This window comes from Salvelinus alpinus, chromosome 2 (assembly GCF_045679555.1).
Source record: "Salvelinus alpinus chromosome 2, SLU_Salpinus.1, whole genome shotgun sequence".
Lineage (NCBI taxonomy): Eukaryota > Metazoa > Chordata > Actinopteri > Salmoniformes > Salmonidae > Salvelinus > Salvelinus alpinus.
Window position 1 is genome coordinate 39,300,636 of NC_092087.1, and position 14,762 is coordinate 39,315,397.

General features: G+C 41.1%; 1 protein-coding gene across 3 annotated transcripts in view; it reads left to right on the plus strand.

The window, feature by feature from the left end:
• Window positions 1-14,532, plus strand: part of LOC139560479 (extended synaptotagmin-1-like) — a 38,105-nt gene extending 23,573 nt beyond the window's left edge. For 2 of the 3 annotated variants that reach the window (XM_071377299.1, XM_071377308.1), the window contains exons 29-52: window positions 3,896-3,978; window positions 4,176-4,224; window positions 4,361-4,450; window positions 4,591-4,686; window positions 4,876-4,947; window positions 5,031-5,117; window positions 7,650-7,796; window positions 8,107-8,240; window positions 8,620-8,752; window positions 8,938-9,044; window positions 9,176-9,317; window positions 9,498-9,674; window positions 9,992-10,074; window positions 10,421-10,469; window positions 10,645-10,734; window positions 10,964-11,059; window positions 11,286-11,357; window positions 11,439-11,525; window positions 11,693-11,839; window positions 11,916-12,052; window positions 12,334-12,465; window positions 12,573-12,675; window positions 12,927-12,976; window positions 13,168-14,532. In XM_071377299.1, the coding sequence (XP_071233400.1) occupies window positions 3,896-3,978; window positions 4,176-4,224; window positions 4,361-4,450; window positions 4,591-4,686; window positions 4,876-4,947; window positions 5,031-5,117; window positions 7,650-7,796; window positions 8,107-8,240; window positions 8,620-8,752; window positions 8,938-9,044; window positions 9,176-9,317; window positions 9,498-9,674; window positions 9,992-10,074; window positions 10,421-10,469; window positions 10,645-10,734; window positions 10,964-11,059; window positions 11,286-11,357; window positions 11,439-11,525; window positions 11,693-11,839; window positions 11,916-12,052; window positions 12,334-12,465; window positions 12,573-12,675; window positions 12,927-12,976; window positions 13,168-13,195 (2,391 nt within the window). In that variant the 3' untranslated portion in view covers window positions 13,196-14,532. The remainder of the gene's footprint in view (window positions 1-3,895; window positions 3,979-4,175; window positions 4,225-4,360; window positions 4,451-4,590; window positions 4,687-4,875; window positions 4,948-5,030; window positions 5,118-7,649; window positions 7,797-8,106; window positions 8,241-8,619; window positions 8,753-8,937; window positions 9,045-9,175; window positions 9,318-9,497; window positions 9,675-9,991; window positions 10,075-10,420; window positions 10,470-10,644; window positions 10,735-10,963; window positions 11,060-11,285; window positions 11,358-11,438; window positions 11,526-11,692; window positions 11,840-11,915; window positions 12,053-12,333; window positions 12,466-12,572; window positions 12,676-12,926; window positions 12,977-13,167) is intronic. The other variant, XM_071377318.1, reaches the window with a different exon arrangement.
• The last annotated feature ends 230 nt before the right edge of the window (window positions 14,533-14,762 follow it).

The following is a 14,762-nucleotide window of genomic DNA, read 5'->3' on the forward strand; positions in this document are numbered from 1 at the left end:
TAGTGTGTTGATTAATTATTGCTTTCTTCAGTGGAAATACTGAATATGTATAAAAATGCCAACTATACCAAAGCTAAATCAAGCAGAGATTTACAACTATTTAACCAAGTTAATAATTACTGAAACATGCAAACTACAAACATTTAACCAGATGAAGATAATTAATACAGGAATCTAGTTGGCTATAACATGAGTACAATCAAAGTGTGTGTGTGTATATTTGTGTAAGTGTGTGTGTGTATTATAATTTCCCATCATAAAAATGTATTTCCATTCCCCAATCAAATACCTTCATCGATACCACAAAAACAAAACAAAGAAATCTGTATTTTTTCTCCAATCTGGCAATCCTCATAGAATTCGACATGTATAAAATGCATTATGAAAGAAATGGTGTAATGTACACGAAAAAGTGGAGCCTTGTATTAACTGGATTATGAAAAAAAAAATGTAATATAGGCTCCATGAAATATGAAATGTGTTATGAAGAAAATTGTGTAGGCTTAATTAATAATAATTTATAGTATTTTGTAAAGTGGTTTCTTGCATCATACAACACAATACAATGCAATTTACAGTCACCTATTTGGCCCATGGTGTTACAGACTGAGTAAAAAAATAATTAATTAATGTCAAGCCCTGGATAATGTAAAAACAAAAAAAATAAGTCTCATGCAATTGAACACAACATACTGTAGGCTATATCATAGAAATCAAAAGCTATTTCCATGTAAACATTTTATGTGATTTGCCCAATTGGTTTTGTTGGTAGGCCTACATTATGCTCAAATAGCCACAATAGCCTGTTGCCTACTGTCTCAAACTGTAAGGGTACAGCCTCAGTGTTCACTGTAAGCGCATGCCGGAAGTTGCACAAAATTCCACAATGTTCAAGTTTCCGCTCACAAGACCTCACATTTGCTACGTGCCCCAAAGAATTAGAGGGAACATTGCTCTACAGTCTACCACACCTCTACAATTAAAAACTAGACAGTTCTGATAAAGATATGTGTACTCACCAACGCCCAGTCACCTTACTAACTGTCTATGCCTGTTGGTCACTACCAAAGTTCCCACATTCTAGTTATATAGGTTATATATTTTATGGTTTCCTAGACCACATTCATAGAATTTAGAACGAAGTACCATTCTATCCATTCCGCAACTACACTACATGACCAAAAGTATGTGGACACCTCATCGTTGAACATCTCATTCCAAAATCATGGGCATTCATATGGAGTTGGTCCCCCCTTTGCTGCTATACCAGCCTACACTCTTCTGGGAAGGCTTTCCACTAGATGTTGGAACATTGCTGTGGGGACTTGCTTCCATTCAGCCACAAGAGCATTAGTGAGGTCGGGCACTGATGTTGGGCGATTAGGCCTGGTGTTTGATGGGGTTGAGGTCAGGCCTCTGTGCAGGCCGGTCAAGTTCTTCCATACCAATCTCGACAAACCATTTCTGTATGGATCTCGCTTTGTGCACATTGTCATGCTGAAACAGGAAAGGGCCTTCCCCAAACTGTTGCCACAAAGTTGGAAGCACGGAATCTTCTAGAATGTCATTGTATGCTGTAGCGTTAAGATTTCCCTTCACTGGAACTAAGGGGACTAGCCAGAACCATTAAAAACAGCCCCAGACCATTATTCCTCATTCACCAAACTTTACAGTTGGCACTATGCATTGGGGTAGGTATCGTTCTCCTGGCATCTGTAAAACACAACTTCGTCCATTGGATTGCCAGATGGTGAAGCGTGGCAATCCAAGAACGCGTTTCCACTGCTCCAGAGTCCAATGGCGGCTAACTTTACACCTCTCCAGCCAACGCTTGGCATTGCGCATGGTGATCTTAGACTTGTGTGTGGCTGCTCGGCCATGGAAACCCATTTTATGAAGCTCCTGACGAACAGTTCTTGAACAGTTCATGTGCTGACGTTGCTTCCAGTCCAGAGGCATTTTGGAACTTGTTAGTGAGTGTTGCAACTGAGGACAGATGATTTTCACGCGCTATGTGCTTCAGCACTCGACGGTCCCGTTCTGTGAGCTTGTGTGGCCTACCATTTTGCAGCTGAGCTGTTGTTGCTCCTAGACATTTCCATTTCACAATAACAGCACTTACAGTTGACCGGGGCAGCTCTAGCAGTGCAGAAATTTGACAAACAGACTTGTTGGAAAGGTGGCATCCTATGACGGTGCCATGTTGAATGTCACTGAGCTCTTCAGTACGGCCATTTTACTGCCAATGTTTATCTATGGCGATTGCATGGCTGTGTGATCGATTTTATACATGGGTGTGGCTGAAATAGCCAAATCCACTAATTTGAAGGGGTGTCCACCTACTTTCGTATATATAGTGTACCTTGTGATGTCATGGCTAGCAGTTTGCAATATGACATTTCTGCTGGACAATCACAAAGTAGCCTAATACAATGATAATAATGATCACTTAGGTGCCTGGAGTGTCACAAACGATATGAACAGGATCAGATGTCTCTTGATCAGATGTCTCTCGATCTATTTTTAAACTTGGTTTGAGCTTTCGTAGTGTCCGTTGAGTTCTTACTCTGATAATTAGAACCTGACATAATGAATCAAAAATCATTTGATTGGATATTGACTCAAATATGATTCTGGCAGTGCCAGAAGACCATTTTGCCTTACCCTGTAATCTTCTGATTGAATAGGACCCCTGTTATTTTAATTAGGCCAAATGCTTACTACTGCTGTCGTGAAGGAATGCAACGTTTCAACTAAAGGTGTACTTTTAAAAAATACCTATGTTAGGTTCTAATTATCAGAGTAAGAACTCGACGGACGCTATGAAAGCTCCTTCTCGCTAAACCTTGCATCTTTATTGCTAGGCAGGAAACTAAGTGATATGGGCAGTAAACGGTTCCTTTTCCCTTAACGTGACCTGACCTGACCTCGACCCCCTTATCCACAGCTCTCTCCCCCTTATCAGTACTGCCACATGTGACCGTTTTCCCTGCACTCAGCCCCTCCCAAGCTTAATTGCACCCCTCATGTCTCTATTATAACTAATGATTAATAATAGTTCAAGCTCAGAAATCCAAACCCATCACCTAAGTAATGTGTGGTCATTTGTAGCAGTTATCCTCAGAGTATTGTCATAAAAATAAAATGTCAATTTTAGTTTTCTCACTGAATTTTTTTTGTTTAGCCTAAATACTAAAATAAAATGCAGGTACTTACCAACACCCTCCTTCACACAACTGACTCCAAATCTGAGTAACTGTCTGTTAAATGGAATCTTTGATGTCATCCGCATTGCGATGTCATCATTTATGACCATGACATTACCACTCTTAAGGGTCCTGAGCCCTGTGTGCATTTGCATAAAACACATTGAGTGAAGATGTTGCATAAAATCCCCCATAATGTAATCTCAAAATCATTGAAATGGTTGAAAATAAACCATTTGTCACGTTTAAATATTTCCTGTGAATTATTATTTTTTTTACATGTTTTTTCCAATTACCTTGACTGTTCTCTGAATAGATAAGACATTTGCTTCAAGTAACTCCTAAGCAACCTGTATAGCGACTATAGAATTGACCCCAGCTCTGGCCAAGTGTAACCAACATTGTATTCTGACTGTAGTCAACATTGTTTTCAACTTTAGCTCTCTGCAGCACTCTCTTCTTTCTCTATCTAATTGTGGTCTTTGTCTGTGGAAACTGTTCTCTATAACTCCATTTCATGAAATATATTGCTCTCTGATGAGTGGAAAGAGTGGAAATGTGTACTTTGTACACTTAACTGTAAAAATATTAGTATAAAATATTTTACATTTTGTCTATCACTGTCTGTCGTGCTCTATATGTGTGATTCCTCTCTATGGTTTTAACATCATTGTGATGATTGTCCCCAGACTGTGATGACACCACAGGCAGGTCAGGAGGTCCAGGTAGAGCTGTATGATAAAGACATGGACAAGGATGACTTCCTGGGCAGGTGAGAAACTGGCACTCTATTCCCTATATAGTACACTACTTTTGACCAGAGGCCATAGGGCACTGGTCTGGTACTTAGCCGATGTCCTGTAATGTTTTGTTACCCTGTTGTTGTCTTGGTTTGAAGCATTCTTTGTAGTTCCCTATAAGTGTTTAGTTTAATTTTGGACTACAATGATGCTCCATTTTTTTGTACAGGTGTAACATCAGTATGAGAGACATCATACACTCCCAGTATACAGACCAGGTAAGGTTTACATGTCTCCCTCTTCTCTTGTACTAAATAATGTCTGTACTCTCTTACATTGGAACACTCATCTTCATATTGCATTACTTTTAGTTTCAGAACACTCTATCTGATGTGTGATTTGTGTCTGTTCCAGTGGTACACTCTGAATGATGTGAAGTCAGGTCGTGTTCACCTGGTACTGGAGTGGGTACCAACAGTATCAGAACCAGACAGACTGGATCAGGTCAGTTCTATTTCTCTCCTCTCTGTCTCTACAAATGTTTTTTTCCCCTTCTTCTTTTGCCCTATCTCTCATTCTATTACTAGTTTTTAACCTTTTAACCACCTGTTTTGATTTGATTTAACTCTAACCTCATGTTTCAGGTGCTGCAGCTGCAGTCTCTCCAGTCCTACCAGAACAAGGCTGTTCCCTCTACTGCTTTGCTCTTCGTCTACATGGATAGAGCCCACTCACTGCCTGTGAGTCACCTCAGACACTGAGCCACTTTGAACTTAAAACCCTGGCATTGGTTTGTTGTCATTGGGTCTGTTGTTTTTTGTAGCTGTAATATGGGTTAAGCACAGATGTTGCTTTTTTATTTTGTCTAGTGTCTCACAATAATTTTTTGTTATGACTGTTGTATTGTTTGATCTCTATGTTTGTTGTAGTTTAAGAAGAGTGGGAAGGAGCCAAAGGCTGGAGCTGAGCTAGTTCTGGGGAAGACAACCTACAGAACCAAGGTGAGATACAGTACATGTAGAGCTGAGATGTTTGACTTGTAACAGGATCTGCCGTGAAAGTGAACTTATTTGTCTCTCTGAAGGTGTGTGATCGCACCAACTCCCCCCAGTGGGATGAGGCTTTCTACTTCCTGGTTCGTGACCCCAGAGAGGAGATACTCATAGTGAAGGTGAGGTTTCAGTCTGGATGGAGTTGCTAAACATGGATAATGTTTAATCTTAACATAATGTCACTCACTAGGGGTGTAACGGTACACATATTCGTACCGAACCGTTCGGTAAAGGGACCTCGGTTCGGTCCGCACTGTGAACCCGAAGGAATAACTTTAAAAAATTATATTGACAAAATAAAAACACTAAGCCTATATACGTTGCGTTGTAGGCTTATGCCTCTTGAGTAAATCTGAGCTGATAAAACATTTCAGGCTATTCCGTTAAAATAACTAGAGCCTATGTACACGTTGTAATCAAAATTAAAATCTTAATGGCCGCATTTCAAATTGTTCTTTTGTTAAGCGCAGCCGGGAACTAGTTCTGTATGATGGCGAGTGGTGGGATCGATAAACCAGAATTGGAGGATCCTCCATCATTTAAATCTCCAGGTTGGGAACATTTTGGATTCCCAGTAGATTACAACGGCGATGGACAGAGAGTTGTGGATAAAAGATTAACAGTATGTCGCCACGCTCAACGAGAATAGCTTATGCAGCTGCCAACAACTCAAATATGTTGACACATTTACGCTGACATCACGTATACCGGAGCAAGATGGAAACGCAAAGAAACACAACATTGTCTCCCCTCTGCATTTACATTTTTTTAATTTCACCTTTATTTAACCAGGTAGGCAAGTTGAGAACAAGTTCTCATTTACAATTGCGACCTGGCAAGCAGCCATTGAAGCAGCCCTTGTGTCATGTATTTCTAGGAGTGGTGGGTGTAGAGTCAGGCGCAGAGAGCAAACTTCCAAAGAAATGTGTTTATTTCGCGTACTCAAGCCAAACCAACAGGCAATGCCCAATGAACACATATGTCTCCAAAACCGGGAAGAACATAATACGCAGGCACACAAAAAAAAAAAAAAAACGTTTTTTTTTTTAAATAAATAAAATAAAAATTTAAACAACACCACTGACAGTAGGATAAGCCCGCACAACAGCAAGCGAGCACTAGAAGTTTAAATAGACAAACTAATGAACCAAAATGAGCAACAGGTGAAAACAATCAGACAAAACCAACAGAAAGGAAAAAGGGATCGGTGGCAGCTAGTAGACCGGTGACGACGACCGCCGAGCACCGCACGAACAGGGAGAGGAGCCACCTTCGGTGGAAGTCGTGACACCTTGGCAACTGATTCTGACCTGGCCAAAGAAATTACAAGAGCGATAGGTAGGCTATGTTTATATATTTTGTATAGTATTTGGGTTATAGCACACTGTAGTGTGGTGCGTACTGGCAGCAGAGAAATCAGGCGCAGGAGAGCGAAAACTGATTTAAAACGGTGTCGTTAAATATCCATAAACCACCGTCAACAGAACAATACAATAAATGGGTCAAACAAAACCCGGTAAATACCAGCATACCGTGCATAAGCACTACAAGAAACAATTACCGACAAGTACGTGGGGGGGACCAGAGGGTTAAATACACAACATGTAATTGATGGAATTGGAACCAGGTGTGATGGAACACAAGACAAAACCAATGGAAAATGAAAAGTGGATCAGCGATGGCTAGAAGGTCGGTGACTTCGACCGCCGAACGCAGCCCGAACAAGGAGAGGGAGCAACTTCGGCGGAAGTCGTGACACACCCCTTCTCTGTGGTTGAGAATAGGGGGTTTCAGCACCTCGTGAAAGTGCTCGAGCCACGTTACGAACTTCCCTCTTGCACCCATTTCAGCAAACAGGTAGTACCCGCTCTATATAAGCAAGCCAAAGCCAATGAATTGGCCAATGCACCCTGTGTTGCGCTTACTTCACAGTGACAGCCTATTATATTACGCCAGAGTGGGAGATGTACTGCGCTACAGACACGCCCCCTTTACGAGAGTCACAAGTGCGTATCTGGCACTAAAGGAGGCAGTGTCATGGTGCGTTCGTAACCAAGTAGGAAGTGGGATTTTACCACTTACGACTGGGACAAATCCACTTGAATGGCCCTTCAACTTCTAATTTAGTGGGAAACTCATCTATAATTCTGAGCACCCACTTCTCCCACATGGTGACCTCTGATGTAACCTACTAAGGAAATGCCTCTATAACAGCATTTTTGGGAGTTAAATGCAACAACAAAAGATTATTCATAAAAGGCCATCTATTATTGTGTTTTGTTTTACTTTATAATTTGTTTTCAAGCCTAATAGCTGTACTCTTAGTTTATAGTTGACGTAGCTTGTTGGCGGTTAGCCAGTTGTTCAAATCACATGAATGCGTCCAACTGGTATTTGCGTCTGGTAAATTTCCACCTCCCATAACGCCCAACATAACAATCCTGTCACAACAGTCAATCCCGGGAACATTGTGAATGCTGAACATTGTGAATGGCATTTAATTTCCCCGCTGTACCGAAACCAAACCGAACCATAACCCCACTGTAAACAGCTTGCACAGTCACTGTGAAATGCAATTCATCCATACAAATCTCCCATTCTACCTTTTTCTCTTTTCATTTCTAATTCACTCTGTATTTATCTTTCTCTAGCTCTCCAGTGCTTGGGATCAGGCGATAGGTTCTCTGGTGGTACCAATCAGAGAACTGCTGTCAAAACCAGATCTGGTCCTGGATCAGTGGCTGAGTCTGGATGGAGCCTCACCTGACAGTCAGATTCTACTGAGGGCTGAACTCAAGGTGAGACACACACACTTATAGTCGCACTCACAAACATCAACTATCAATGTGAGGAACAAAATGTACCATATAGTACACAAAGTGCTGCATGTATGTAATTTAGCAGACACTCTTATCCAGAGCGACTTACACTAGTGAGTGCATATATTTTTGTACTGGTCCCCGTGGGAATTAAACCCATAACCCTGGCGTTGCAAGCGCCATGCTCTCCCAACTGAGCCACATGGGACATGTTATGTACTTTACCTGCACCTAGCAGTCTAATCTTAAAGCTATTGGTAAGTAATTAGCTGCATGTTTTCGTTCACAGATCCTGAACTCAAAGATGACTGAGGGTGTTGGGCTACCACAAGGTCCAGAAGCTATTACTCTTGGGAGATACAGTGAGGAGCAAGTTACTGCGACCAATGAGGAGAAACAACACAGTGAGGTGCCCTCTGAGGAGTGAGTTTTGTCTTGGCCCCTCCCAGTATTCAAATTGTTGAATTGTAATTATAAGTTGATTGCAAATGTATGCAGTGTAGGGTTTTCACGTGGCAAGGGAACAAAACATGAAGCGGACAAAATTTCCTGAAGAAAACAGTCCTAATGTTGGAAACAAGCATGTTGTCCCCCAGAATGACATGTTTTTTATTGCACAAAATATGTTACATACAGCAGGTTTTTTAAAGGACCAAAGAGTTTAATCTGCTTTGTGTTTTCCTTTTTGCCACGGAAAATCAGGGATCGTATGTTTGTGATACTGGTATCGTGACAACCCTAATAAAGTGTATGTAAATGATAAAACCCTTCAACATGTGTGTCTCTTTGCGTGTATTCTCAGGTCTGTTGCAGTCTCCAGCCAACCCGCTGTCTCAGAACCTGAAGAAGAGGTCTTTGAGGCTGCCAAAGAAGACCCCAGCCCTCCTGAGACACTCCCCACACACACCAGCCCTGATCCCAGCTTTGATACTGAGGTGAGATCCTGGATGTGGATGTCTGTATATGGGTTTCAAGATGCATTCTGTGGATGTGTTTTTATTGAAACCAAGAGTTTATGTATTAACAAGATAGATTCTAATTGATTTTGATATGAATTGCATGACCGACTACAACTTTATAGCTGCAGGTGAAAGTATTGACGTGGGTTTTTGACCGACAGATAGAGGAGCAAGAAGACAGTGAGGTGGAGGAACCTATCACCATCACCCAACAGTCACTCACAGCAGACACTGAGGAGCTCCAACCCTGTCAGAGGCCAACGGCAGGGTGAGCTCCATTCAACAACGCATGCAGAGAGCTTTTCATGTACTCTGACTCTGCATAGACAATCTTCAGTGTGGTGAAGCAACTATAAACAGGCTGTGTGTGTGTTTGTGTTCCTGTGTGTGTATACTCAGGTCTGGTATAGAGGACATTGCCCGAGCTACAGTTTTTAGCCTTCCCTCTGTGTCTGTACCTGAGAAAGCTGAGGCCATGCCTGATGTCGTCCTTGAAACACGCCCTCCTCACACAACACCTAACCCCAGCTTTGGCACAGAGGTGAGTGCTTCACTGAAGGGACAACACAAATATATTGCTTAGACCAATAGTTTGAACCAAAATGTAAAGGATTAAACCAAAAATGTGTCAAAAAGACTATAATATTTCATATTTTGAGAATACTAGGATGCCTTCAAAACGTGCTTGAGTGTCACTGGGGTTATGTTGTTTGTCCTGTAGGGGGTGATGAGAATCCACCTATTGGAGGCCAAGGATCTGGTTGCCATGGATAAGCTGATGGGGGGCCTGAAGAAGGGCAAGAGTGACCCTTATGTCAAGATCAACATCGGAGGGGTCAAGTTTAAGAGTCATGTGATCAAGGAGAACCTCAACCCTACCTGGAACGAGATGTATGAGGTATGGAGGGAGTTGGAGTGTTTAGGAAAGCTCATCTCTCTAGGACAGGGTATTGGACATTGTGTACATTTAAATGAGCAGTAAAATGTATTGTGCGGTGCTGTAAAAAGTAAAAGCTATACAGTTTAGAGTAGAGATTGTTTGTATGAGCTGCAGTGTCTCCACTCGTGGATCATTATGAAGGGTTTTGTCGTAAAAATGTATCTGAGACCACTAGAAGTTTGTGACCTTTGTACATTTTCTTCCTTATTATCATGTAATAGTATTCTTTATGTGTTTAGTTTTGTTATTGATTTTCCCTGATGTCTATTTCCCAGACTGTGCTGACCCCCCAGGCTAGAGAGGAGATCCAGGTAGAGCTGTATGATAAAGACATGGACTCTGATGACTTCCTGGGCAGGTGTGTTCTAACTGGGCAACTATACACTGTTTAATCAGTAGCCTGTTATTGATACTCAAGGGATACGTCCCAAATGACACCCTATTCCCTTTATAGTCCACTACTTTTGACCAGAGCCCTATGAGCCCTGGTCAAAAATAGTGCACTAAGTGAGGAAACAGAGTGCTATTTGGGATGCACACAAGATAAGAGGTACTGTCTTTATACACTTTGGCCTTATGGTAGACAGCTTTGCAAAGTTTTTCTACTTTTCTACTATTACGTATCAAACAGATCTATATAAGAAGTCACAAGAATCTAATGCCATTTTGGACAGTTGCCAAAACTTTATTTTTTGTGTGTGCAGGTTTATGATCAGGCTGAGTGATGTCATCAGGTCCCAGTACACAGACCAGGTGAGTCAAGAGTCTTTATAGAGAAAGTCAGGGCAGAGTTTAGAATTGATTTAATTCCTCTGTCCTGTGGCCCTTTTATCACTTGTATTATAAGTTTTGATTGTGAGGTTATTACTGTTGTCACAGTCTAGCTTTACATTCTACCTCTACTAATGCGTATATTTCTGTGTTCCAGTGGTACACTCTGAATGAAGTGAAGTCAGGTCGTGTACATCTGGTACTGGAGTGGGTACCTACAGTATCACAACCAGACAGACTGGATCAGGTCAGTCCCACTCCTTTCTCAGTTTCTTCTGTCTCTCTCATCTCCTATCTCTTTCACTATGATTTCAGTTCAGCAATCTCTTTCCTCCCCGTCCTATCAGTCACTCCAAGAACATCTTTCTATTTGCAGAAAGCAGTTGATTCACATTCCATAACTCCTGCTATGTGGTATAACAGAGCACAGATGTCACGAGATGTCTCAATGTAACTCTTTCCTCCCCAACCTCCAGGTGCTGCAGCTGCAGTCTCTCCAGTCCTACCAGAACAAGGCTGTTCCCTCTACTGCTCTCCTCTTTGTCTATATGGACAGAGCCCACTCACTGCCTGTGAGTCACCTTTGACCTTTTATTCTGTTGTTATCTTGCCATGATATTGATGGCCTACTGTCATCTGATGTTTGTGATAGACTGTGATGCTTCACTTGGTTATTTTCTCTTGTGTTGTTTCATTGCTGATACATTATCTCACCATAATAGTCTTACATTATCAATTTTTTTCCCTTATCAGTTATGTCTTTAAGTGACCTAGAGTGACCTTTATCTGTGTTTCTAGTTAAAGAAGAGTGGGAAGGAGCCAAAGGCTGGAGCTGAGCTAGTTCTGGGGAAGACAACCTACAGAACCAAGGTGAGACTCAGCTTACAATATCACGCTTGTAATTTGTCTTAGATTGACCAACTAACGTCTCTTTTCCCTATCTCTCTTAAGGTGTGTGATCGCACCCACTCCCCCCAGTGGGACGAGGCTTTCTACTTCCTGGTTCGTGACCCCAAAGAAGAGATGCTCATAGTGAAGGTGAGTGGTTGTTTTAGTGTCATTGCAAGCACTTTGCTTTCTCTTGCGTTACTCATTTACAACAATATACAATTTCTTTATTGTCCGTTCATGTGGACATTTTGTTAATGTCAGCAGCAGGTCAGAAACTTAAGGGTGTCTCCGTCTCTCTCCATCTCTACATGTAGCTCTCCAGTGCTTGGGATCAGGCGATGGGTTCTCTGGTGGTACCAATCAGAGAGCTGCTGTCAGAACCAGATCTGGTCCTGGGTCAGTGGCTGCATCTGGATGGGGCCTCACCTGACAGTCAGATTCTACTGAGGGCTGAGCTTAAGGTGAAAAACACACACACTTCTGTATCCTCTATTGTTACTGTTAAAATGATTACTTACAAAATGTATCTTTCAACAGATTCTGGACTCTAAAATGGTGGAGCTGATAGGTCAAGGGACACTGCCGTGCGCTGCAGGAAACTGTGGGCAGGTGAAGCTGTCTCTTTCCTATGCCTCAAAGGAGAAGAAACTCACCATTGCAGTCCATGCCTGCAGGTCTGCATCTGAGTGTCTGCATCAACTCAACTCTTTTCATATAGCAAGAGCACAGAGTTTGTCATTGTCAGGTCACATGATGGTCTGCAAACACTACTGCCCCCTACATATAGCATAGCTTTGAACTCACTGCTAAAGAAAGGGTCCATTCATGTAATGATATCCCTATTATATATTTTCAACAAATTCCTCATACTGTACCTCTTTCTCTTACTTTACCATTTGACCACACTGGTTTTTAAGGCCATGGATCATGTTATATGTTGTGTGTTTCTGTATAGGGATCTGGAGTCCTCCAGTAAGGATGGCCTAGACACCTACATCTCCCTCATGCTGCTGCCAGACAAAACCAAGGCCACCAAGAGGAAGACCAGCGTCAAGAAGAGAGACCTGAACCCAGAATATAACGAGAGGTGTGAGATGTTATGTGTGTGTGTCTCACTGCCAACTGAGTCATTTGAAACTATATGTGTTAAATGGCGGCAGAGTGTAAAAGTATTGTCCCTGCCCCTCTGTGTAGGTTTGAATTTGATTTGTCTGTGGAGGAGGCCAGGCGCAGGCATCTGAGTGTGTCGGTGAAGAACAGCTCAGCGTCCTTCAGGAGCAGCGATATCATTGGACAGGTCAGCCTGGGCTTGGATTACTGCATCTTCTTTTATGGCTATATTTTACTCATCATACTAAACTGTATCAGCTGGGTAGCTTTGGAGTAAACATGGGTGTCTGAACCTTGTTTTTTTCTTTCTCACCTGGTGCAAATGATGACTCATGCTTCTGTTCCACCCATGCAATATCATGTTAGTATTATGCAAATGACACTTGTTTTGAATGCTGTGTAAAGTAATATTTGTTCTTACCAAACTTCTTCTTTCAGGTGCACATAGAGCTGGCTCAGATTGACCTGGCCTCTGGTGTAACAGAATGGTGAGTAGTAGCCATAAAACAGGTAGCAATTAACTAATTGATTGATTGCACTAACGAAGGTTGGTTGACTGACAATTTAGCCATAATACACTGACCTTGACGCTGTTATTATGTGTGTGTCTTCTCGTTGGAGTGGTAGCCATACAAAATGATTAATTAATTAACCCACTTTTACTTTAACCCTCCCACAGGTTTGACTTGAAAGAGGAGGCTGAATAGTGGATCTGTCTGCAGCTGTCATACCTGTTATACCAAAGGTTTAAAGTTAACCTGTACAGCCTAACTCACGCTGATGCCTTCCCCCACCTACCTTTACCGCTGCTGCAGCCTGCTCTGTCCTTTCACCTTGCGTCACTTGTCTGCCTGTTAATGTCTATCTCTATATATTCACATATCAATATTATCACTAAAGACAGGGCAACTCAATACGTCAGACAATCTGGATTGGACCAGAAAGTCAGTATTAGATGGTATAAACTTCAGATTAAACTTAGTATTAATAGTTATGATGTAATAGTTATGAAGGTCAAAATGTGTATATACTTACGAATGTTACACACTTTAAGAAGGTTAAGGGTTATACCTGCTTATGAAAGTTACTTTTTAAATTTATATTACCAACTTGTTAGAGTTATTTGAAGATCATTTGAAGGTTATGTACGTTGAAGGTTAATGTACTAATGAATGATAGTTATATGCATTTATCTTGCCAGTGAGGAAGGAGTTCATGTTATCAAGGTAAAGAAACTCTTTCCTTAAACAGGAAGTGAATAGGGACCAGAAAAATGCATTGTCAGGATACAGTATCAGTTCGGTATTTGATAATACCAAAGTAACAAACATGATTTGGAAGAAATATAAGGGAATTATATAATATATTATGGAATGTTATTTGTTGTGGGTTGTTAAGTATGTTAATATTAATAGAAGGATAATGAGGAATATGTAAGATTGAAAGTACAGTATTATGGGCTTAGATACAGTAAGGGTCCTTGCATTTTCAGTCTCATGTAGTCAGATACACAATACACCTTAACCCGCACGCCTTTACTCAGTGTCTAGTCAGGAATCTCCCTTACTAAAAGAGCATTGCTTTTATGTTACCTTACTTTGCCTTATGTTATTACACAGAGACTACCACTATAGTATATAACAATGATATATACAGTACTGTCATCCATATATTATCCATGTGAAATGCACCCAATAGCCAAAGTCACTCTGATAATACAGATTACAGATACTGACCAGTGGGGTTCAAATGTGTTAAATAGAGTGTTAACAGTTATTCCTTTTAAACTATTTATCTGCCATTTTTATTTTCCTCAGTCATTGTCATATTGTTGGTTTTGCTCCATTCCATTTTGTTACATATCTTTTTGTTTAAACATTTTACTTGCCCTTATGTTACTATACTGCTTTGATGTGTTTTACATTTGTGTATTTTTGTTTTATTGCAGCAGATTTTTTAACACATTACAATTGTGCATATATTGTCCCTTAACTTTGCCAAAATGAAAATTCCTTTGAAAAAATAAAGACGGTAATAAAATCAGTGTGCATCGTGGCAGTCAAACACTTTTTGCACCTTAAGAAGAGAGCAATCTCCTGTGGTACAGATACTAGTCCTCAAGTCCTACAAACCTACTAGTGGGGTTAAAAATTGAACCAAAATTATTCTGCAAACTGATTAAAATGCCATATTACTCCGTGTGGTATACATGGAACTATTATAAATGCAGCAAGGACACTCTTTTTCAAACAACAGAAGTGGCCATATCCATCA